The sequence below is a fragment of the Melanostigma gelatinosum genome (assembly GCF_949748355.1).
Source record: "Melanostigma gelatinosum genome assembly, chromosome: 16".
In the NCBI taxonomy this organism is placed as follows: Eukaryota; Metazoa; Chordata; class Actinopteri; order Perciformes; family Zoarcidae; genus Melanostigma; species Melanostigma gelatinosum.
The window spans coordinates 24,716,540-24,741,716 of record NC_136649.1 but is presented as its reverse complement, the minus strand read 5'-3'; the positions used below and the strand labels follow the sequence as shown (position 1 = coordinate 24,741,716).

Below are 25,177 nucleotides of genomic sequence, written 5' to 3'. Positions count from 1 at the left end.
GGCTTATGCCAGGGTGCTGGAAAGGAGGCTTCGACCGCTTGTCGAACCTCAGATCCAAGAGGAGAAATGCGGATTCTGTCCCGGCCATGGAACAGTGGACCAGCTCTTCACCCTCGCAAGACTACTGGAGGGGTTCTGGGAGTTTGCCAAACCAGTCTACATGTGCTTTGTGGACTTGGAGAAGGCTTTATACCGGGTCCCTCTGGGGTTCTTGTGGGGGGTGCTGCGGGAGTATGGGGTGCCGGACCCGTTACAATGGGTGATCCGGTCTCTGTACGACTGCATTAGGAGCTGTGTCCGCATTCTCTGCAATAAGTCAGACATGTTCCCGGTGGGTGTTGGCCTCCGCCAGGGCTGCCCTTTGTCACCGGTCCTGTTCGTGACTTTCATGGACAGGATATCTAGGCGCAGCCTGGGGGCAGAGAACGTCAGGTTCAGGGGTCTCGGGATCGCCTCTCTGCTGTTTGCAGATGATGTGGTCCTGTTAGCCTCCTCGGATCGTGACCTCCAGCATTCACTGGGGCGGTTTGCAGCCGAGTGTGAAGCGGCGGGGATGAGAGTTAGCACCTCCAAATCTGAGGCCATGGTTCTCTGCCGGAAACCGGTGGATTGCTCCCTCCAGGTGGGGACGGAGTGCTTACCTCAAGCGAAGGAGTTCAAGTATCTCGGGGTCTTGTTCAGAGTGAGGGTAAGATGGAGCGGGAGGTCGGCAGGCGGATCGGTGCGGCTGCAGCAGTAAAGCAGGCGCTGCACCGGACCGTCTTGGTGAAGAGGGAGCTGAGCCGGAAGGCAAAGCTCTCAATGTACCACTCGGTCTACCTTCCTACCCTCACCTATGGTCACCAACTCTGGGTCGTGACCGAAAGGACGAGGCCGCGGCTACAAGCGGCCGACATGAGCTTCCTCCTGTGGGTGGCCGGGCTCAGCCTTAGAGATCGGGTCAGGAGCTCGGCCATCAGGAGGGAGCTTGGAGTCGAGCCGCTACTCCTTCACGTCGAAAGGAGTCAGCTGAGGTGGTTCAGCATCTAATCAGGATGCCTCCTGGACGCCTCCCACTGGAGGTTTTCCAGGCACGTCCAACTGGGAAGAGACCCCGGGAAGACCCAGAACACGCTGGAGGGATTACATCTCCCAGCTGGCCTGAACGCCTCGGGATCCCCCACAATGAGCTGGAACATGTTGGGGGGAGAGGGAGGTCTGGGTCGGCCTGCTGGGCCTGCTGCCACCGCGACCCGACCCCGGATAAGCGGAGGAAAATGGATGGATGGATGGATGATGGTATGCTTCGTAATTAACGGACAATGCATTTAGTCCAAATCTATATTATTAACACAATGACAGGAACAAACTCACAAGAACCAGTTACATATATTCACATGACAACAGAGCAACAAATCAATCCAGCAGACCTGCAGCAACATGCATTCTGCTACACACTCGAGGGCCATTCAGATGTTAGATGTACAAAAACAAATGCAGGTGACTTAAAGACAAACTCCATCCTCCCTTCTTTGTTGACAAAGACTTTAATCAGGTTAAATCCCAACTCACAAATCCGTTTCTCCTCCTTCAGCCATTGAGTGTTAAAAAAACAAAGCTAGGTAAAAATAATAACAATCTACACAAAGCAAAATGCTAAAAAGGTCATAACTACTTCCATATCTTTCAATTTGAACTCTTACTACCCCGACTAAGCTCTGATGGCTACTTTAAGTTTCGTTTCACAATAGTCACCTACCTGCCCACTGACCAATCACAGCACACTCTGCACCTCACTGCAGAGCTGCACCTGAACACTGAGCTGCACTAATGCTGACGTACTTGTAGGCCAGCTAGCAGCTCTGACACGTCAAAGAATACGCCCAACATGTCAAACTAAAGATCTGATTGGTTGAACACTGACAATCAACAATATCGTCCCCATTCAATTAAAGTGCACATGGATTCACTTGTGAGTCTGCAGGCCTCTGCCTCTGTTCTACCTAGAGACACAGAGGTGAGATCTGATTGGATAAAAGCTCTACTTAAAACAAGCTGCACTGGAAGCAGAGCAGCTGAGGAAGACAGCAGCTGTGCAATGAGAACATAAGATAATGGAGAAATATGTTTATAAATTATAATACATGTAGTGTATGAAAGAATTATTAGTTACTGTTATTAAGTACAGTGATGATCACTGTGTGTCTTTATTAGTTATTATATTATTAGTTACTGTTATTAAGTACAGTGATGATCACTGTGTGTCTTTATTAGTTATTATATTATTAGTTACTGTTATTAAGTACAGTGGTGATCACTGTGTGTCTTTATTAGTTATTAGTGTTATTAGTTACAGTTATTAAGTACAGTGATCATGTGAACAGACACTAACTTATCTAAAGTCTCTCCAGCTGTTAAAGCCGACTGACAGCTGATCCAGCTGTGATCAGCTGATCCTCCGTCATCAGAAACAGACGTAGCTTCACGCTTCAGAGGAAAGGACGTCTCATGTCTCCTCAAACATATTTCCTCGTTTCCTCTCTCCTCGCATGGTTTCCTCTATGCATCCCTGGTGGGAGGGACTAAGACGCAAGGAAAGGACCCAAGTGAGGGAAACGGGGATGCAGTTAAGAGACTTGATTCGTACCCTATCGATGAAAACAGCTGCTCCTGCTGTGTTCAGGTTCTTCTTTCATCTTCTGGCCTGAAGCCACGGACTGAATCCTCCACCGTGTCGAGCTGCTGCGTCTAAATAAAGTTGTGTGAGTTTGAACAGCAGCAGGTCAGCAGAGGGGTCAGAGGTTAAACGCTTCATGGGTTCAGAAAATAATTCTGCATCTTAATCTTCTATTTCTTCAGGTTAGGTGTCCTTATTGTCAGGAGAAAAAGATGAGGAGGAACTGGTTTCAGCCCTGAAGTTCAGTAAATGTGTCTGTGCCCTGCAAGACGACTTTTCTAAAGACAAACATTAATTTAAAACAGTCTCACACACGCACACGCACACTCACACTCACACACACATACACACTCACTCACTCACTCACTCACTCACTCACTCACTCACTCACTCACTCACTCACTCACTCACTCACTCACTCACACACACACACACGTGCGCGCACACAGCAGCAGCTGTGTAGGGCAGAAGGGATTTACTGTATCTGAAGGTGTTGACGGAGGCGCGCAAATGGCTGCAGTGTGTGTGTGTGTCTATGTCTGTGTGTTTGTGTGTGTGTGCATGTGTTTGCGTCTATATGTGTGTGTGTTAAAGGGCACTCAAGGATTTTCTGTTTCCTGTGTAACACTGCAGTGATTTATTCCTCTGTTCCCTCTGAGCTGACAGCCTGATCCAGTGTGTGTGTGTGTGTGTCCCTGCAGAGTCAGTCTGTCGTCGTCTTGCAGCCAAACCTGCAGCTTGGATGGAAAAATCTAAAAAAATGGAAAAATTGTATTTGAGGGCTGCTGCATTCAGGCTCCTCAGGAAAACAGAAGACTGTCTGAATCTGTTTTCACCGTCTTCTAACGACATCGTGAAAGAAGTTTCTGTCTACAGAATGTTTATCGGTGTATTGTTGGTTTGAGCGTCTCTACTGTATATTTAAAAGATCAATCATCATAATGTTTAACAATCAAACCAGAAAAGAACGACTTGTTTCCTGCAGGTGTCTGTGTGTGCCTGTGTACACACAGACACACACAGACTGGATCATGTAAAAATAAAGCAATAATAAAAGAGGGGGAGGAGGAGGTGAGGGGGGAGACTGAGCAGCAGAGTGAAATGGATGAGGAGGCTGAACAGAGCTCTGAGTGTTGACTGCATGTATATGAATCCCAGGAGAGAAAAAACACACACACACAGCGTCAGCACTTCCCTGTGCAGTGAACACATATATCACCCTGTTGTCAGTTTGTTTATGTTTAAAACCTACAGTCTGGAATTCAGTTTTATTTTGAAGTCTTCATATTTGTCTTCCTGTTAGTAGAACAATGGTTTGTTTGTTTGATGACGAGTCATATTAAATTCTTCAATCTAAAATCCACAAAGTCAAGACTCATATGGGGTGTGTGTGTGTGTGTGAACTCTCTCTGAACCGTCTCAACATCAACATGAGGATTTGTGGTCAAACTAATTACAACCAACAGTCGTCTCTACAAAAACCAGAAACACAACCAGACACACAACCAGAGACACAACCAGAGACAACAAGAAACACAACCAGAGACAACAAGAAACACAACCAGAGAGACAACAAGAAACACAACCAGAGACACAACAAGAAACACAACCAGAGACACAACCAGAAACACAACCAGAGACACAACCAGAGACAACAAGAAACACAACCAGAGACAACAAGAAACACAACCAGAGACACAACCAGAAACACAACCAGAGACACAACCAGAGACAAGAAGAAACACAACCAGAGAAACAACAAGAAACACAACCAGAGACACAACCAGAGACACAACAAGAAACACAACCAGAGACACAACAAGAAACACAACCAGAGACACAACCAGAGACACAACAAGAAACACAACCAGAGACACAACAAGAAACACAACCAGAGACACAACCAGATACACAACCAGAGACACAACCAGAGACACAACAAGAAACACAACCAGAGACACAACAAGAAACACAACCAGACACACAACCAGGGACAACAAGAAACACAACCAGAGACAACAAGAAACACAACCAGAGACACAACCAGAGACACAATCAGAAACACAACCAGAGACACAACCAGAGACAACAAGAAACACAACCAGAGACACAACCAGAAACACAACCAGAGACACAACCAGAGACAACAAGAAACACAACCAGAGACACAACAAGAAACACAACCAGAGACACAACCAGAGACACAACTAGAGACACAACAAGAAACACAACCAGATGACACAACAAGAAACACAACCAGAGACACAACAAGAAACACAACCAGAGACTCAACCAGAGACAACAAGAAACACAACCAGAGACAACAAGAAACACAACCAGAGACACAACCAGAGACACAACCAGAAACACAACCAGAGACAACAAGAAACACAACCAGAGACACAACAATAAACACAACCAGAGTCACAACCAGAGTCACAACCAGAGACACAACCAGAGACACAACTAGAGACACAACAAGAAACACAACCAGATGACACAACCAGAGACACAACCAGAGACACAACTAGAGACACAATAATAAACACAACCAGAGACACAACCAGATGACACAACCAGAGACACAAGAAACACAACCAGAGACACAACCAGCAACACAACCAGAGACACAACCAGCAACACAACAAGAAACACAACCAGAGACACAACCAGATGACACAACCAGAGACACAAGAAACACAACCAGAGACACAACCAGCAACACAACAAGAAACACAACCAGAGACACAACCAGAGACACAACAAGAAACACAACCAGAGACACAACCAGAGACACAACAAGAAACACAACCAGAGACACAACCAGAGACACAAGAAACACAACCAGAGACACAACCAGCAACACAACAAGAAACACAACCAGAGACACAACCAGAGACACAACCAGAAACACAACCAGAGACACAACCAGAGACACAACAAGAAACACAACCAGAGACACAACCAGAGACACAACCAGAAACACAACCAGAGACACAACCAGAGACACAACAAGAAACACAACCAGAGACACAACAAGAAACACAACCAGAGACACAACCAGAGACACAACCAGAGACACAACAAGAAACACAACCAGAGACACAACAAGAAACACAACCAGAGACACAACAAGAAACACAACCAGACACAACAAGAAACACAACCAGAAACACAACCAGATGACACAACCAGAGACACAAGAAACACAACCAGAGACACAACCAGAGACACAACCAGAGACACAACAAGAAACACAACCAGAGACACAACAAGAAACACAACCAGAGACACAACAAGAAACACAACCAGACACAACAAGAAACACAACCAGAAACACAACCAGATGACACAACCAGAGACACAAGAAACACAACCAGAGACACAACCAGAGACACAACCAGAGACACAACAAGAAACACAACCAGAGACAGACACAAGAAACACAACCAGAGACACAACCAGCAACACAACAAGAAACACAACCAGAGACTCAACAAGAAACACAACCAGAGACACAACAAGAAACACAACCAGAGACTCAACAAGAAACACAACCAGAGACACAACCAGAGACACAACCAGAAACACAACCAGAGACACAACCAGAGACACAACAAGAAACACAACCAGAGACACAACAAGAAACACAACCAGAGACACAACAAGAAACACAACCAGACACAACAAGAAACACAACCAGAAACACAACCAGATGACACAACCAGAGACACAAGAAACACAACCAGAGACACAACCAGAAACACAACCAGAGACACAACCAGAGACACAACAAGAAACACAACCAGAGACACAACAAGAAACACAACCAGAGACACAACAAGAAACACAACCAGAGACACAACCAGATGACACAACCAGAGACACAGCCACAGACACAAGAAACACAACCAGAGACACAACCAGCAACACAACCAGAGACTCAACAAGAAACACAACCAGAGACACAACAAGAAACACACCAGAGACACAACAAGAAACACACCAGAGACATAACCAGAGACACAAGAAACACAACCAAAGATACAACCAGAAACACAACAATAAATAAATCAAAAAATCAAAACTAAGATGGTGAATGTGGAAAACCTTGTATTTGCATGTTAGCATGCTGCTAGCAGAGCTGTAGCCTCTCTGACTGGTTGAGCCACGCTGCTGCTGTGAATAATTGATCAGCAGAGATCAGACCCTCAGAAATATGCAGATGAAAAGATTTCTCCGAGGTCAGTGAAGCCGATTAACAAAAACAGTGTAAATATCTTGTGATCGGCTGAGCAGCAGAGAGACGGCTTGTTACTGAAACAGAAGAACCAAGAAACGTTGTTTAATGAAGCATAGAAAGGTTCAGCACCGGTATCGACACACATCAGTAACAGACGTTTAGTTGCATGTATGATCATTTACAGGAGGAAAGTTGGACCAGTGTGACTAAAACTCACCACCACTCAAGTTTCACATTTGGTTTGAAGGTTTTTGGCTGTAAAGTTTGAAATATAAAGTTTTTACAGAGAAAATCTCAAAGTCATCAGAAACTTTAAATAGTTCTGAACAGAAAGACAGAAAGAAGCACAACAAAGACTCTGAAGTCTGCTGCTAATTTAAATGCTAAACTCTGACATTTAGAGAAATCTAATCTTTGATGAATTTCAGCTTCATCTCTGTGGGTTTAGCCTAGCTTAGCACAAAATAAATGAGACAATTATTATCAAATTGTAGTGTTATAAAGTAGAATATATCGGGTATGGACCATTAAAATATTCAGATGAAACAAATCAACAAATAGTTTTCACAAATAGCTTCAATACTAACGGTCTCCTACTGAGATTTACATTTCTACACCTGTTTAACAAGCAAACATGTAAACTAGACACTGAGTTGTTGGAAGGTAATTTTTTAATCTAGTTTGATGGAGCTAGGCTAACGGTCCCCCCCCCCCCGTTTACAGTCTTTGTGCTAAGCTAGGCTAAAAACATCCTGGTATAACACCAGTTAGCAAGAAACAGCTACCATAACATTTGATATGATAGCTTTTGATAGGTAGCTGATGTTGGGTTTGCTTATGCTAAATGCTAAATATTTGTAGATCCCATAAAATCAACCATAAACAGCTAAAAGAACAAATGCTATAAGCTAATGTGGATTGTGCTGTTTTGAAGCTACACTGGTTAGCAGTGTCCTCCTGCGTCCAGTCTTTGAGCTAAGCTAGGCCAACACATCCTGGACTCTCTACCGGACACACAGAGATTAAACTGATGTCTATCTGAAACGTCTGAGTCTCAAACAGAAAACTGTTCCTTTAACTAACAAAATGATAGTTATAAATGAACCCTAAATGTTAATATTTAACTAAAACCCGGCTAAGTTTGGTGTTTTACAAACATCTAGATGACCTCAAATGGAGGTTTCACCAGTTTTTTAGTGACTTTATTTCCCATCGTAGCAGATCTGATTAAAAACCACCAAAACATTCTGATATTGACACTGAAAAAGCTTTTAAAACACTGGTTTCTCAAAGGCATCACTTATGTGGAACTTTCTGCTGGATGATTCAGGTTTGAAATATTATCTACACTTTATCTAGACTTGGTGTATAAATGTTATCGTGTGGTATCCAATGAGTAGCAAGCAAATATATTAGGTTTAAATAGCTTTCATCAAAACATAACAAGGTAAAACAGGACTGTGTCATAAACAGAGAAACATTTACAGACGTTTGGCGTGTTGGTGACAATAAATACAAAAGAAGGCTTTAAACCAATCAGAGATCAACAGGGTACCAACGGACACCGTCCGTCCTGTCCGCAAATAAAGAGCTTTACATTCAACCTCAACCCTGAACACAACGCAGGAACATCTGAAGAACCTTCTGCAGATATTAAGACACGTCTAAAGAGACGTTTGACGAATGCCCTGAAGTTCTTCTGCCAGAGAAACACCAAAGACCTCAGGAGGCTTCAAACCAAACGCTTGTTGGCTCTCAGTGTGATTGGCTGCTTCTCAGAACCAGAAACTTGCACATAGACACAGTTTGATCCAAAAACACTGGTTTATGACACTAAAATCTTAAAAATGTATTTTCAAAAGTGAGCAAAAACCTCTTTCATGTAATTTCTAAAACAGGAACTTATGAGTTCAGGCTACACGGCATAAAATATGAACAGCCTAGTGATGGTGGGTTGTGGCCCAGCCTCCTCCGAGTTAAACCACTTGAACTTCCTCAAATTGTTGAGAAGCCGAAATGATCCACATGAAGGTAAATTTTGGCACAGGAAGTCGATAAGATTACGTGTTTGCAGATCAAGATGTTTATGTAACTGTAAAATAATTCTCCACAAGTTTCCTCCCCGTTCCCTTCTCAGTATTTAGGCATCACAACGGAGTAGACGGACCTCCTCCTGATCCCGGGTCGCTCTGATGGACTCCACTGGCGAACAAGGAAGGCCGAGTTTGAAGGTGCCACCTTTTACCTCCGGACTAAAAACTACAGCGTATGACAGAATGTGAAGGAGATAGTAAATGTCACACATGCTTTTTACAAAGATGGAAAACTGGTTGGGCGTCATCTCGTTGGGATGGTTGAAGTGTCAGCGTAGAAAAGAGTTTTGTCCACTTTGTAAGAGTACCGGGTTCGGGTCCAGGGCCCCTCAACAGATATGGCTGTGGTCCAGTTTGTCCTCACACGGTGGTCATGAGTTTGAGAGAACCCGACCTGAACCGGAGGATCTTCTTCTTCAGGTTGTGGGAGGCCTTGATCTTAACGAAGGCCTTCACCTGAGCCGGAGTCATTTCCTGCACAGCTGCCCCTAACTGGCTCCGCCCCCGGCCCATTCCACCTGTCCCACCACCGGCCCCACCTCCTCCGCTCTCCTCCGTGTCACTGGTGGCGGTGCTCTCCTCCACGAACTCCTCCTCCTCCTCACCGGACTCACTGTCTCCGAAGCGGTTTGTGGTGTAGTTGGACCGGTCGTCCTCACTGGTGTCGACGATGGTGGAGTGAAAAAGAGACGCGCACTCGGCCGAATACTCAGAGTCACTTCCTGCCACGTAGGAATACGGGCTGCTCACCTGTTCGGCGGGGGGGAGGAACACATTGGCTGCCGAAGGGCTCAACAGCTCCTTTCTCTGCCGCCGCTGAGTGCGCCTGAATGCCTCGTCGTTCGGTACCTCCATGATTGCACGCAACCGGCGGTAGTCGTTTCGTTTGTACTTTGGTTTGGCGACGACTACGACCTGGTCGCGTCCGTGGTGGTGGTGGTTTCCATGGTAATGGTGCCTGGATACACCAGACTGCACACTGCTTACTGTTGATGCGATTTGTTTGTCCACAACTCGGCCCTCTGGGATGGATGCGGGAAGGCGTTTGATCCTGGAGGTGGACACACCGTGAACGCCGCCGGCAGCTCTCTTGGAGACATTGATGTTGACGGAGCATTTGTCGTCCAACAGCCGGGACTTTTTAGAACTGGGCCTGTGGTGGGATTTGTTGCCTCTTCTCTCTGACGAAGGCTCATTGTGTTCAGAGGCCAGACTCGTCCTCATCGTCGTGGTGGTCTTCACCTTCACCATCTTCAAATTCTTGCTGCCTCCCTTGCGGAGTTTGACGGTGTGCCGCTGGGCGGTAATGCACTTGGTGTTAACCATGTGACTCCCTCCTCCTTCATCCTGACTCTGGGAGGAGGAACCTCGACCGGCTACCTCCGGCACTGACCTATCGACCTTCTCTGTCTGGACAGTTTGTGGAGGATTCGGGCTGTTATTGGGAGTAGCTGTTTTGATGGCCGGTGGTGATTTGAGGAGCAGGTCTGGAGAGTAACATGGCTGCTTGGTCTCTTTGGGGGAGTCTTGAGGCAGAGTAGCTGTAGATGCTGGTGAGGGAGGAAGAAGTGTTTTGCTTTTCTGTTTTAACAGACTGTTGCTGCTTGGATCAATGTTTATCTTGAAGACATTTTGCATTGAGCCAACACTGCATTCAGGGAAAACCTTCTGGGTCTCCTGCTCCTCAGATCTACTGTCCACAGACCGCTGCCTCTGAGGTGAAGAGGTGGCGACGCCTCCTGCCGACACTCCTCCGGTCGGTACAGAGGGTTTGAATTCAGACCCCCTCAGAACCCCGAAACCGGACCCAGAGAACTGCCTCACACAGAGACTGGCCTGCCTCAGGATGCTCTTTGACGGGTCGGCGCTGATGCTGGTCCTGGGTCTGCTGGTCCTGACGGGCAGGGCCCTCCGCTGCAGCAGACTGTAGATGTAGCTGTCCAGTTGCTTATAGGAAGGAGTCTGAGAGAAAGAAGAGGAGGCCGGCCAGGAGGAGCTCTGAGATACAAGAGAAGCTATAAGAGGAGCTGCATCAGAAGCAGAAAGGGGTGAGGATTCTGGTTTGAGTCCTCCAACGCTTTTTAGAAGGCCTTCGTCTCTGCCGGGACCACCATGACCCAACATCTGCAGGAACACGGGGCTCTGGATGGCCACGGCGTGCAGCGGGCTCGGGTAGCGATGCACATCGCTGCCATTTCGGGCCACTAGGTCGCAGTGGTACTTAGACTGGGAGTCCACCGATGAGACCGGGTCCAGGGAGGCCGGGTGAGGATCTGAGAGCGAGCGACGGACCAGACCAGAGGACGACTCGTCACAAAGTCCTCCGACCAAACCGTCACAGTCCAAACAGCTGGCCAGCTCATCTGGAGGGACAAAGAGAAAAGACTTTCTGAAACCAGACACTGTTGTTTTTAGTCTTTGGATGACGGAGTAGGACTGAACCTGAACAGGGCTGCTGTAAACCAGATCCAAACATAAACAGTCTAAATGGATCTGAGTTTACTTTGTGTTGCAGCGTTTCCTAATGTCAACAGCTGACAAGAAGTTCACTCTGAGCAGAGCTGAATGTGGTAATGACCCGTTAAGTGGAACATTCTTTCCTGTGGAGACGGAGAGCTGTGAAACGTTAACTCTCGTGTTCACCACTGATCTGAGATTATTTGGATCACATCCAGTTCAGAAGAATTTATTCTCCTTCTTCCTCGGGCCAAGAGAGGCTAACAAGCTAACGTAGCATTAGCAGCCTCAAGCTAACGGTGATCCTCTCAGATGGAAAAGTGATGAAATACCATAACAATATAATTCAGTGTCAATGTTTCGTTAATATGGTTTTAATTTCCTTCAAAATGTGTTTCCAGATTACATTTACATATACGGTGTACTAGTTGTGTACTACTTGTATATTAGTAGTGTACTACTTGTGTAGTAGTTGTGTATTAGTTGTGTACTACTTGTGTAGTAGTTGTGTATTAGCAGTGTACTACTTGTGTATTAGTTGTGTACTACTTGTGTAGTAGTTGTGTATTAGTAGTGTACTACTTGTGTAGTAGTTGTGTATTAGTTGTGTACTACTTGTGTATTAGTTGTGTACTACTTGTGTAGTAGTTGTGTATTAGTAGTGTACTACTTGTGTATTAGTAGTGTACTACTTGTGTAGTAGTTGTGTATTAGTAGTGTACTACTTGTGTAGTAGTTGTGTATTAGTTGTGTACTACTTGTGTATTAGTTGTGTACTACTTGTGTAGTAGTTGTGTATTAGTTGTGTACTACTTGTGTAGTAGTTGTGTATTAGTAGTGTACTACTTGTGTAGTAGTTGTGTATTAGTTGTGTACTACTTGTGTAGTAGTTGTGTATTAGTAGTGTACTACTTGTGTAGTAGTTGTGTATTAGTTGTGTACTACTTGTGTAGTAGTTGTGTACCTGTAGACAGAAGACGTCCATCAGCTTCATTCATGGAACAGAAACACTGACTGAAGACGGAGTTTGACGAGTTGGAGAGAGAGACAGACACCCCGTCACTCAAGTCATAGAAACCTGAGAGAGACAGACAGGAGGAGAGAGGGACAGACAGACAGGAGGAGAGAGGGACAGACAGACAGGAGGAGAGAGAGACAGACAGACAGGAGGAGAGAGAGACAGACAGACAGGAGGAGAGAGAGACAGACAGACAGGAGGAGAGAGAGACAGACAGACAGGAGGAGAGAGAGACAGACAGACAGGAGGAGAGAGAGACAGACAGACAGGAGGAGAGAGAGACAGACAGACAGGAGGCGAGCGAGACAGACAGACAGGAGGCGAGCGAGACAGACAGACAGGAGGAGAGAGGGACAGACAGACAGGAGGAGAGAGAGACAGACAGACAGACAGGAGGAGAGAGAGACAGAGAGGAGGAGAGAGGGACAGACAGACAGGAGGAGAGAGAGACAGACAGGAGGAGAGAGGGACAGACAGACAGGAGGAGAGAGAGACAGACAGGAGGAGAGAGAGACAGACAGGAGGAGAGAGGGACAGACAGACCGGAGGAGAGAGAGACAGACAGGAGGAGAGAGGGACAGACAGAGAGGAGGAGAGAGAGACAGACAGACAGGAGGAGAGAGGGACAGACCGGAGGAGAGAGGGACAGACAGACAGGAGGAGAGAGAGACAGACAGACAGACAGGAGGAGAGAGAGACAGACAGGAGGATAGAGGGACAGACAGACAGGAGGAGAGAGAGACAGTGAAATAGTCAGTAAATATGCAGATGATACTGTTTTCCTTCCAAACTTCAAACACTAAAATATATGTTTTTTAAAACTAAAACAGTTTATCCTCAGATCCTCTTCATTGTGTTCATCAGTTTATGAATAACTTAATCACTCATTATGTTCATCTCTACCTGAACTGGGTCGACTGTCTGTCTCCAGCTGGTCATGTGACGCCTCGCTGTCCAATCGCAGGTCACAGATCTGCCGGTCCAGCTCCTGCAGCTGACTGATGAGTCCAGCGTCTCTCCTCCTCAGACAGTTCTGATGGACACAGAGAGACACCATGAGAGTCCTGATCCCAGAGGGGACCTGAGGAAACCAGACCATGTCTCATTATGCATGTCGGCTAGCTAACAGCTAGCTAACAGCTAGCTGAAGAAGCTGCAGTCAGACTGACCACACCGGGACAGTTGAGAGGCTATCAGGCAAGGAGCAGGGACAAGGGGACCCAGCAGGGACACATCCAGAGACTTTATGAGACATTATGAGACACACAGAGACATTATGAGACATAATGAGACACACAGAGACATTATGAAACATTATGAGACATGCAGAGACATTATGAAACAGAGACATTATGAGACATGCAGAGACATTATGAAACATTATGAGACATGCAGAGACATTATGAGACATTATGAAACATAGAGACATGCAGAGACATGCAGAGACATTATGAAACATAGAGACATTATGAAACATGCAGAGACATTATGAAACATAGAGACATTATGAAACATAGAGACATTATGAGACATGCAGAGACATTATGAAACAGAGACATTATGAGACATGCAGAGACATTATGAGACATTATGAAACATTATGAGACATGCAGAGACATTATGAGACATTATGAAACATAGAGACATGCAGAGACATGCAGAGACATGCAGAGACATTATGAAACATAGAGACATTATGAAACATGCAGAGACATGCAGAGACATTATGAAACATAGAGACATTATGAGACATGCAGAGACATTATGAAACATAGAGACATTATGAAACACACAGAGACATTATGAGACATGCAGAGACATTATGAAACATAGAGACATTATGAGACATGCAGACATTATGAAACATAGACATTATGAGACATGCAGAGACATCATGAGACATGCAGAGACATTATGAGACATGCAGAGATATTATGAGACATGCAGAGACATAAGACAATTCAGCTCAATTCACTCCTCGTGATTCTGTCTTCTAGCTCTGTGTTTTGTCTCCACCTCCTAACTTTGGAATGAAATGTCAGTGTTTGTGTCTCAGCTGTTTGGTCTCAGAGCTGAAAGTGGATCTGTTTCCAGATTCCAGCAGCTCACAGGGATGGGGGGGGGGGGGGGGGGTAATCTGATCCAGGTTCAAGTTTTGCGCTGCAGCTGCAGGACGAACAGAGTCCAGAAACCAACACACATGAAACTGGATCCTGAAAACACAGGACTGTGTCCTCACAGAGATCAGCTGTCTCACATCAACAAAGACCAACGTCTCAAATAAAAACACGGGGACAAAAGGACAAATGTCCTCTCTGCTGTTTGATGTCACACCAACGTGTTAAAAGTTGCACTTGAACGCAGCACAGAGACGAAGAGCTGACGGTCAGCCAACTCGCCCTCGAATGCCTCGTTAAGTCTGAACGTCCTCTGAGACAGAGGACACCGAAGACCGCCTGGACTACAGCTAGAGAACAAAAGAAAAATTTGTATTTGTTATATATATATATATATATATATATATATAAAATACATATATACATATATATTAAATATATATATATATATATATAAAATATACATATATATATATTATACATTAAATATATAATATATATATTTATATTAAATATATATATATATTATATTATATATATTAAATATATTATATATATATATAAATATAATATACATATATATATAAATATATATAATGTACATATATATAAATATATATATTTAATATATATATATAACAAATACTCATTTTTCGTTTTCTTCTGATTCCACATTTAAAACAAACTATTTTTTTACTGAAAAACTGAACGTCGTCATGAAAAAGACAACGTGAATTTTTTGTGAGTTTTGTGAGTATTTTAGCTCCTCTTCTCTTCCTCAGCTGATCACATGTCTAAGGTTCTGGAAGTGACCTCTGACCTCACACACCTGAGTTACTCCTCACAGAGGTGAGAGGTCATGAGGCAGACAGGTGAGGACCTACCAGCTGTTTCCTGAGCAGCAGGATGTTCTCCTCCAGGAGCTTCTCCTCCCTCCGCCGCTCCTCCTCCTCCAGCGCCCCCCGGACCAGCACCTCCTGCTGCTGCCGCAGGTGCTCCAGCTCCTCGAGCCCGGACACGGAGGCCTCCAGCCGCTGCCGCATCTGACGCTGCCGCTCCACCGCCTCCGCGGAGGCTGCCGCTCTGGCGGCGGACAGCGGCATGTCGTCCGTCAGACCGTCCGCTGGGACCTCAGGGTCTCTGCAGCATCAGGGTCCAGAGGAGGGTCTACAGGAACCCGGGAAGACAATCCTGGGTTACACGGACCCGGGTAGGAAAGTGGATCCAGACCCGGATCCTCAGACTGGTCTCCGAAGCTCCAAGTATCAACTGGTGGTCTCACGGTCCTCCTACGGACTCACAGGGAAATTAATCCGGTAATCCGGTAAACCGGTCTGGATCCAGTCGGGTCCAGTCTGGGTCCAGCTCCAGGTGAATCCCAGCATGCCCCGCGGCAGCAGTGAGGAGTGAGTCCGTCACAAAGAAGCAGAGTCGGCTCTAACTCCGTTCTCCTGCCGCTCCGTCCAGGCTGACCCGCTGCTCCACAGCCGTGAGGAGTCCGCAAAGCCCCGCCCCTACACGGCGTCTGCCGTCAATGACAATGAACACAAGCGCTTCCTGCCGTCACCTTCAAAATAAAATCTCCGGTTCTTCAGTTTCATCTGGAATTATATATATATATATATATATACTATATAACATATATATATATATATATATATATATATATGTATACTATATAATATATATATATTTATATAATATATATAATATAATATATATATTATATATATTATATTATATATATTTATATAATATAATATATATATTATATATAATATATATTATATATATATATATATTAACTTGAGTTACTTAATTATGAGATCTAATAAACAATTACGTATTTTTATATATTATATAAAGTCATTAACATTTGCGCCAAGCTTTAAAGCGATCATAATAATAATTATATATACATATATATTATAATACTGTAATATAATATATATTATTCTTTCACATTTGGTACTTTAAGTTGATTTTACTGATGATACTTTTGTACTTTACTACAAACAATCTATAACATAATAAACACTTATGTTGTGTAATTATTTATTTTATTAATTCAAATTATTATATAAATATTATATACCAAAACTATGTATTTATTTTGCTCGGGTTTTTGTTTTGTTCATCGTGTGTTTGTTGTGTTGCATAATGACATTAAATTAATACAACTTTTAAAACCTAAATAAAAATGATCAAATAATAATGTACAGCTCATGTCTTTAGTAGCTTAGTAACAATAACAAAGCATTATTTTGAAGGGCACATTGACACTACTTCCGGTCTGGTTGTAAACAACTTGGGGCTCCGCCCCACAGAGCTTCCTCCTCTCTCAGGCTTCCATCAGGTCCTGAAGTCCCCTATTTAAAGGACACTTTCATGTGTTTCTATGTATTCATATTAAACACACTGTTTAATATTTGTACAGTTTTTACACAACATGATTCTGAATGAAGTCATCTGAACAAAACATTCATATTTATCATCAAAGCTTCAGTAAGAAAATATATATTTTTAATTTTTTCTCATCTTCTGTTCACAAGTTTTAATATGAAAACGCATCACAGCTGAAACCTTTCAAAGTAAAGTTTATTCAAACATTTATTCAGTCTGACCTGAGGTCAAAGGTCAGAGGAAGTCATGTGCGCTGTCTGTGACCTCATCAGCCGGTTTAAACACAGACGATGAAGATGATGATGAAGGTTTCTCTTTCTAGAAAACATCATCAGTGGAGGAGTTTGTTTCCTCTTCCCCCTGTGTGATGAAGGGCAGGTGGACCTCCATCCTCAAGAATCCTCCCTGCTGATTGGCTGCTGAAACAAACACATGAAATCAATGAAAATACAATTGTGTTGTATTTGTCTCCTGAACTACTACAGAGTACTACAGTATAATACAGAATCCTACAGAATAATTTATATTTCTGTATTTATAACATGTTATGAATCTCTCTCTCAGTTATTTTTGATTTCTCCTCAGTCAGTAAGCATTGTGTGTGTGGCTCACCTGTCCTGTAATGTGTGTGTGTGTGTGTGGCTCACCTGTCCTGTAATGTGTGTGTGTGTGTGGCTCACCTGTCCTGTAATGTGTGTGTGTGGCTGTCCTGTAATGTGTGTGTGTGTGTGTGTGTGTGTGGCTCACCTGTCCTGTAATGTGTGTGTGTGTGTGTGGCTCACCTGTCCTGTAATGTGTGTGTGTGTGGCTCACCTGTCCTGTAATGTGTGTGTGTGTGTGTGGCTCACCTGTCCTGTAATGTGTGTGTGTGTGGCTCACCTGTCCTGTAGTGCGTGTGTCCTCCAGGTGAGGAGGAGTCAGGGACCCGTCGGTCTGGAGGTCAGAGGTCAGAGTACCATTTGGCTCCGTCATCAGGTCACCCACGACAACTGAGTTCTGATTGGTTGCTTCAAAACTAACTTCTGACACATCTGGAAGAACAGAAGTAATGTCAGAGTGATGTCAGAGTGATGTCATTATCTTCTGAAGGCAGTTTTACCTGCACACCGACTCATCTGTCCAGGTGACCACGTCTGTTCCTGCTGGGCTGTCCTGGTCCTTCTCACCTCCCCCACGCTCACCTCCTCCTGATCCTGATCCACCCTCCAGCAGCCCTGAGGACGCAGCAGGTCAGAGGTCATGTGTGTGCATCTATGGATGTGTGCGTGCGTCAGTGTGTACCTCTGGTTGTGTGTACCTTTGGTTGTGTGTCAGTGTACCTTTGGTTGTGTGTGTGTACCTCTAGTTGTGTGTCAGTGTCTGTACCTTTGGTTGTGTGTCAGTGTCTGTGTACCTTTGGTTGTGTGTGTGTACCTCTGGTTGTGTGTCAGTGTGTGTACCTCTGGTTGTGTGTCGGTGTGTGTGTGTACCTCTGGTTGTGTATCAGTGTGTGTGTACCTCTGGTTGTGTCTGTACCTTTGGTTGTGTGTGTGTACCTCTGGTTGTGTGTCAGTGTGGGTACCTCTGGTTGTGTGTCACTGTGTGTGTCAGTGTACCTCTGAGTGTGTGTGTACCTCTGGTTGTGTGTCACTGTGTGTGTACCTCTGGTTGTGTGTCACTGTGTGTGTACCTCTGGTTGTGTGTCACTGTGTGTGTACCTCTGGTTGTGTGTCAGTGTACCTCTGGTTGTGTGTCTGTGTGTGTGTACCTCTGGTTGTGTGTCTGTGTGTGTGTACCTCTGGTTGTGTGTCTGTGTACCTCTGGTTGTGCGTCTGTGTACCTCTGGTTGTGCGTCTGTGTACCTCTGGTTGTGTGTCAGTGTGTGTGTGTACCTCTGGTTGTGTGTCAGTGTGTGTGTGTACCTCTGGTTGTGTGTCAGTGTGTGTGTGTACCTCTGGTTGTGTGTCAGTGTACCTTTGGTTGTGTGTGTGTACCTCTAGTTGTGTGTCAGTGTCTGTACCTTTGGTTGTGTGTCAGTGTCTGTGTACCTTTGGTTGTGTGTGTGTACCTCTGGTTGTGTGTCAGTGTGTGTACCTCTGGTTGTGTGTCGGTGTGTGTGTGTACCTCTGGTTGTGTATCAGTGTGTGTGTACCTCTGGTTGTGTCTGTACCTTTGGTTGTGTGTGTGTACCTCTGGTTGTGTGTCAGTGTGGGTACCTCTGGTTGTGTGTCACTGTGTGTGTCAGTGTACCTCTGAGTGTGTGTGTACCTCTGGTTGTGTGTCACTGTGTGTGTACCTCTGGTTGTGTGTCACTGTGTGTGTACCTCTGGTTGTGTGTCACTGTGTGTGTACCTCTGGTTGTGTGTCAGTGTACCTCTGGTTGTGTGTCTGTGTGTGTGTACCTCTGGTTGTGTGTCTGTGTGTGTGTACCTCTGGTTGTGTGTCTGTGTACCTCTGGTTGTGCGTCTGTGTACCTCTGGTTGTGCGTCTGTGTACCTCTGGTTGTGTGTCAGTGTGTGTGTGTACCTCTGGTTGTGTGTCAGTGTGTGTGTGTACCTCTGGTTGTGTGTCAGTGTGTGTGTGTACCTCTGGTTGTGTGTCAGTGTGTGTGTGTACCTCTGGTTGTGTGTCAGTGTGTGTGTGTACCTCTGGTTGTGTGTCAGTGTGTGTGTACCTCTGGTTGTGTGTCAGTGTGTGTACCTCTGGTTGTGTGTCAGTGTGTGTACCTCTGGTTGTGTGTCAGTGTGTGTACCTCTGGTTGTGTGTGTACCTCTGGTTGTGTATCAGTGTGTGTGTACCTCTGGTTGTGTACCTCTGGTTGTGTATCAGTGTGTGTGTACCTCTGGTTGTGTATCAGTGTGTGTGTACCTCTGGTTGTGTACCTCTGGTTGTGTATCAGTGTGTGTGTACCTCTGGTTGTGTATCAGTGTGTGTGTACCTCTGGTTGTGTATCAGTGTGTGTGTACCTCTGGTTGTGTATCAGTGTGTGTGTACCTCTGGTTGTGTATCAGTGTGTGTGTACCTCTGGTTGTGTATCAGTGTGTGTGTACCTCTGGTTGTGTATCCGTGTGTGTGTACCTCTGGTTGTGTATCCGTGTGTGTGTACCTCTGGTTGTGTATCAGTGTGTGTGTACCTCTGGTTGTGTATCAGTGTGTGTGTACCTCTGGTCGTGTATCAGTGTGTGTGTACCTCTGGTCGTGTATCAGTGTGTGTGTACCTCTGGTTGTGTATCAGTGTGTGTGTACCTCTGGTTGTGTATCCGTGTGTGTGTACCTCTGGTTGTGTATCAGTGTGTGTGTACCTCTGGTTGTGTATCAGTGTGTGTGTACCTCTGGTTGTGTATCAGTGTGTGTGTGTACCTCTGGTTGTGTGTCTCTCGGCTCTGTCTTGGTCTTGAGGAGGTCTTGACCTTTGACGTGTCCTTCACTGGGGGGGTCAAAGTCCTGGAGGAGGGATGACAAGAAATACTTCACTCTATGGTACTAATACTACGACTGTACTATTACTACTACAACTGTAGTATTACTGTCAGAAACATGATCCTCACCATGTCATGAAGCTCCTGAAGAGAACTGGAGAAACTGGAGACAGGCTCCTCTGAGACAGACAGAGAGACAGAGAGAGACAGAGACACAGAGACAGAGAGACAGACAGGGAAAAATATTTGAGTGAATTCTTTGTTGAAAGTTCTTGGGATTCTTTTAATCATTGAGAACAGAGAGAATTGTGGAGTGATGATGAAGATGGAGATGATGAAGCAGTGATGCTGAAGAAGATGGTGATGATGAAGATACCCGTCATGGCCGCCAGCTGGTTGACACTGAGGAGCAGTTCTCCCTCTGAGATGTGTTTCAGTGCTGCTTCAGTCTCTGCTGTCACTGTGCTGCTGGACTCCTCTGAGGAGCTGGAGGGGGACTCTGGTCTGGGACCAGGAGGAGGAGATGGGGAGGGAGCAGGGGGAGTGGAGGAGGGAGGAAGAGGGGAGGAGACAAGAGGATCCTCCTCTGCTACTGACATCACCCTGCAGGAGGACAGAGAGACTCATGTTTTATGTCCTACATCTCCAACAATGCACCTGGACACTAGCCTTTCAGTATGTGGACATACAGCAGCTGTGAGCGTGTATCCAGGTGTTCCTCTGGTCTCTCCTCGTCCAATGGCAGGTCAACGTCTCCCCAGGTTAGAGGGGGAGGGGCTTGATGGACAGCAGGAGGAATTCCTGCAGAGGAGGCAGGCTCTGGGCTGGAGGTGGGCGTGGCTTCAGGCTCTGAGGTCAGAGAGACAACGCATCATCGAACCATCATCATCAGCTCCAATAAAAGTACAGGTATATAAGTAAAGCTACAGATGTACAGCTACACTAATACAGCTACACAAGTACAGCTACACAAGTACAGCTACACTAATACAGCTACACTAATACAGCTGCACAAGTACAGCTACACAAGTACAGCTACACTAATACAGCTACACTAATACAGCTGCACAAGTACAGCTACACTAATACAGCTACACTAATACAGCTACACAAGTACAGCTACACTGTACTTGTGTAGCTGTATTAGTGTACCTACACTAATACAGCTACACAAGTACAGCTAAGTACAGCTACACAAGTACAGGTACACAAGTACAGCTACACAAGTACAGCTACACTAATACAGCTACACAAGTACAGCTACACAAGTACAGCTACACTAATACAGCTACACAAGTACAGCTACACAAGTACAGCTACACTGTACTTGTGTAGCTGTATTAGTGTACCTACACTAATACAGCTACACAAGTACAGCTAAGTACAGCTACACAAGTACAGGTACACAAGTACAGCTACACAAGTACAGCTACACTAATACAGCTACACAAGTACAGCTACACTAATACAGCTACACAAGTACAGCTACACTGTACTTGTGTAGCTGTATTAGTGTACCTACACTAATACAGCTACACAAGTACAGGTACACTAATACAGCTACACAAGTACAGCTACACTAATACAGCTACACAAGTACAGCTACACAAGTACAGCTACACTAATACAGCTACACTAATACAGCTACAGAAGTACAGCTACACAAGTACAGCTACACAAGTACAGCTACACTAATACAGCTACACAAGTACAGCTACACAAGTACAGCTACACAAGTACAGCTACACAAGTACAGCTACACTAATACAGCTACACAAGTACAGCTACACTAATACAGCTGCACAAGTACAGGTACACTAATACAGCTACACAAGTACAGCTACACTAATACAGCTACACAAGTACAGCTACACAAGTACAGGTACACTAATACAGCTACACAAGTACAGCTACACAAGTACACAAGTACAGCTACACAAGTACAGCTACACAAGTACAGCTACACTAATACAGGTACACTAATACAGCTACAGATGTACAGGTACACTGGTACGTAGGGGTTGTCACGATACCAAAATGATGACTTGGATACGATACCTGCCATAAGTGTCACGATACCGATACTTACGATACCAGAATTCGATACAATACCACAAATACGATAGGATACTGGTATATTTATCTACACTAGTAATAAATAAAACATCTGTACGGTTCCCTTTTTACCAGCTTGTTCCTGCCCAGCTTTTTGAACACTTAACAAATGTCATTAATATTAGTATTAGTATCAGCCTACAGCAAGATATTAATGAACTACATGGTGCCGTGATTGCTGCTGACTCTGCTGACTGTCTGTGGGAGTGGGGGGGAAACAATGCTTCATTTACTGCATAGTGAGTTTGATGTTTTCACTTCATATTTTATCTTAATTCATGGAATAATTATTTCTTCTTAACTAAAAATAACAATAATCAGCTGAAGATCCACCAGCATGGAGCCATTTTGCATGAATTGTTTCATTTCGTGCACGTTTGTGTGCACTGTGACCTCATGATCATATCGGCTTGTTGTCAGACGAGGCTAAGGCTCCTCGTGTTGGCCGTCTATGGTGAGCTTGGGGGTGTTCATGTTTATCATCACATGTGCTGACCCGGCGCTCTTTGAGCTCTTTAAAAGGTTCGGGGTGTGTGTCTGAAAGGTGCTTTGCCGTGTTCGCCGTGTTGCCTCTCTTGGTCTGTGGCTTTGGAACACGTTTGGCAGACGGGTCTCTGTCGGTCAGTGGGGACCGGACACGGACCCCACTTCACTTTTTGGTTTGAAACGAAAAACGACAATACGGAGGTATTTCCGTATTGTCGTTTTTTCGACCGAAAGGCAAAACGGACTGTCAAAACGTACACGGACCATGATGCACGTCTCCCCTGTGATCACCGAGTGAGCGCCGGGTAGCCCCGCCCCCTTGCAGCCCCGCCCCCGTGCAGTCAATGCCTGCAGGCAGCGTGACGGAGCAGTGAGTGCGCTCTGATCGCTACTATTAGTATCGATACTAAAAATATGCTAAATCGTATATCGTTTTTAACGTACGGGTACCGCGGCACCTTTTTAGTATCGATACACCGTGCAACATTATGCACAAGTACAGCTACACTAGTACAGGTACACAGGTGCACTAGGACAGGTACACGAGTACAGGTACACTAGGACAGGTGCACAGGTACAGGTGGACAGGTGCACAAGTACAGCTACAGATGTACAGGTACACTAGTACAGGTTCCCAAGAACAGGTAGATTTAAATGTACACAAGTACAGCTATACTAGTAGAGCTAAGTCATGTGACCGTGGCGGAGTTCCATTATAAGCTAACGTTAGCTTTTTACTTTACACTTCAAAAATCATAAAAGTGGAGTTCAATAGTGAAGATTGTCTGGATGAACAAAACCGGGGAGAATGAAAAAAGAGATAATTTCATGTAATAATCCAGAATCACATGGAGTAAACTGATTGGCTCTTTGTGGAGGAACCAGTGATGATGACTTCCTGTTCAACTACAGAAACTGCTGCTGTGTCTGACCTGGAGATGTGATTGGAGACTCGTCATTCAGCAGGCTTGTTGGTTCAGACGGAGGGGGTGTGGCCAGGGACGGAGGCGTCGGTAATGGTGTAGGAACCAGTGGTACCCGTTTGTCCTGGAACAGAATCGGCAGCAGGATTCAGTTTGTGTTGAGAACACAAAGACACACTGAAGACTGACAATTCTGTACCTCCTCAAGGGATCCCGGTCCTGGTTCTGCTGGCTCCAGTCTTGGTTCTGGTCCTGATTTCACTGAGTCCCTCTGTCCCAGCAGCAGTGCGACTTGCTCTGTCAGAACCTCACCAACCAGCTGCCGGATCAGAGCCGAGTCCACTGACATGTTGGAGTCCACAAAGAGCTGCAAACCTCCACCTCCTACTGCCTCCACTGAACCCACAACAACACCACCATCAGAACACACAACAACACCGTCATAAATCACAACAATACCAACAACACCGTCAGAACACACAACAATAACACCGTCATAAATCAAAACAATACCAACAACACCGTCAGAACACACAGCAACAATACCATCAGAACACACAGCAACAACACCATCATCAATCACAACAACACCAACAACACCATCAGAACACACAGCAACAATACCGTCAGAACACACAACAACAACACCGTCAGAACACACAACACCGTCATAAATCACAATACCAACAACACCATCAGAACACACAGCAACAATACCGTCAGAACACACAACACGTCATAAATCACAACAATACCAACAACACCGTCAGAACACACAGCAACAATACCGTCAGAACACACAACAACACAGTCATAAATCACAACAATACCAACAACACTTTCAGAACACACAGCAACAATACCATCAGAACACACAGCAACAACACTGTCATAAATCACAACAATACCAACAACACCGTCAGAACACACAGCAACAATACAGTCAGAACACACAGCAACAATACCGTCAGAACACACAACAACAACACCGTCAGAACACACAACACCGTCATAAATCACAACAATACCAACAACACCGTCAGAACACACAGCAACAATACCGTCAGAACACACAACACCTCCGTCATAAATCACAACAATACCAACAACACCGTCAGAACACAGCAACAATACCGTCAGAACACACAGCAACAACACCGTCATAAATCACAACAATACCAACAACACCGTCAGAACACAGCAACAATACCGTCAGAACACACAGCAACAACACCGTCATGAATCACAACAATACCAACAACACCATC

General features: G+C 45.0%; 2 protein-coding genes across 7 annotated transcripts in view; both read right to left on the bottom strand.

Moving 5' to 3' along the window:
• Positions 1-7,033: 7,033 nt before the first annotated feature.
• On the bottom strand, positions 7,034-16,030 carry dact1 (dishevelled-binding antagonist of beta-catenin 1). The gene is made up of 4 exons (XM_079286600.1): positions 15,469-16,030; positions 13,371-13,500; positions 12,414-12,527; positions 7,034-11,355 (listed from the first exon to the last, which is right to left on the bottom strand). The coding sequence occupies exons 1-4, from the start codon at positions 15,685-15,687 to the stop codon at positions 9,353-9,355; spliced, it is 2,466 nt and encodes an 821-aa protein (XP_079142726.1). The 5' UTR covers positions 15,688-16,030; the 3' UTR covers positions 7,034-9,352.
• Positions 16,031-17,171: 1,141 nt separating this feature from the next.
• Positions 17,172-25,177, bottom strand: part of kiaa0586 (KIAA0586 ortholog) — a 32,818-nt gene continuing 24,812 nt past the window's right edge. For 4 of the 6 annotated variants that reach the window (XM_079286847.1, XM_079286849.1, XM_079286850.1 and 1 more), the window contains 9 exons: positions 24,109-24,305; positions 23,919-24,033; positions 21,075-21,234; positions 20,762-20,988; positions 20,515-20,564; positions 20,327-20,410; positions 18,087-18,201; positions 17,867-18,018; positions 17,172-17,406 (listed from right to left, as the gene is read on the bottom strand). In XM_079286847.1, the coding sequence (XP_079142973.1) occupies positions 17,380-17,406; positions 17,867-18,018; positions 18,087-18,201; positions 20,327-20,410; positions 20,515-20,564; positions 20,762-20,988; positions 21,075-21,234; positions 23,919-24,033; positions 24,109-24,305 (1,127 nt within the window). In that variant the 3' untranslated portion in view covers positions 17,172-17,379. The remainder of the gene's footprint in view (positions 17,407-17,866; positions 18,019-18,086; positions 18,202-20,326; positions 20,411-20,514; positions 20,565-20,761; positions 20,989-21,074; positions 21,235-23,918; positions 24,034-24,108; positions 24,306-25,177) is intronic. The other 2 variants (XM_079286848.1, XM_079286851.1) reach the window with 2 other exon arrangements.

What these genes read in the sequence shown, in the direction of transcription:
- dact1 (XM_079286600.1), bottom strand. Translation starts at nt 15,687, where the DNA reads ATGCCGCTGTCCGCCGCCAGAGCGGCAGCCTCCGCGGAGGCGGTGGAG. An exon ending in AGACAGTCGACCCAGTTCAG is followed by an intron (nt 12,528 to 13,370) that starts GTAGAGATGAAC and finishes TGTCTCTCTCAG; the next exon opens with GTTTCTATGACTTGAGTGAC. An exon ending in TGGACGTCTTCTGTCTACAG is followed by an intron (nt 11,356 to 12,413) that starts GTACACAACTAC and finishes TTGTCCCTCCAG; the next exon opens with ATGAGCTGGCCAGCTGTTTG.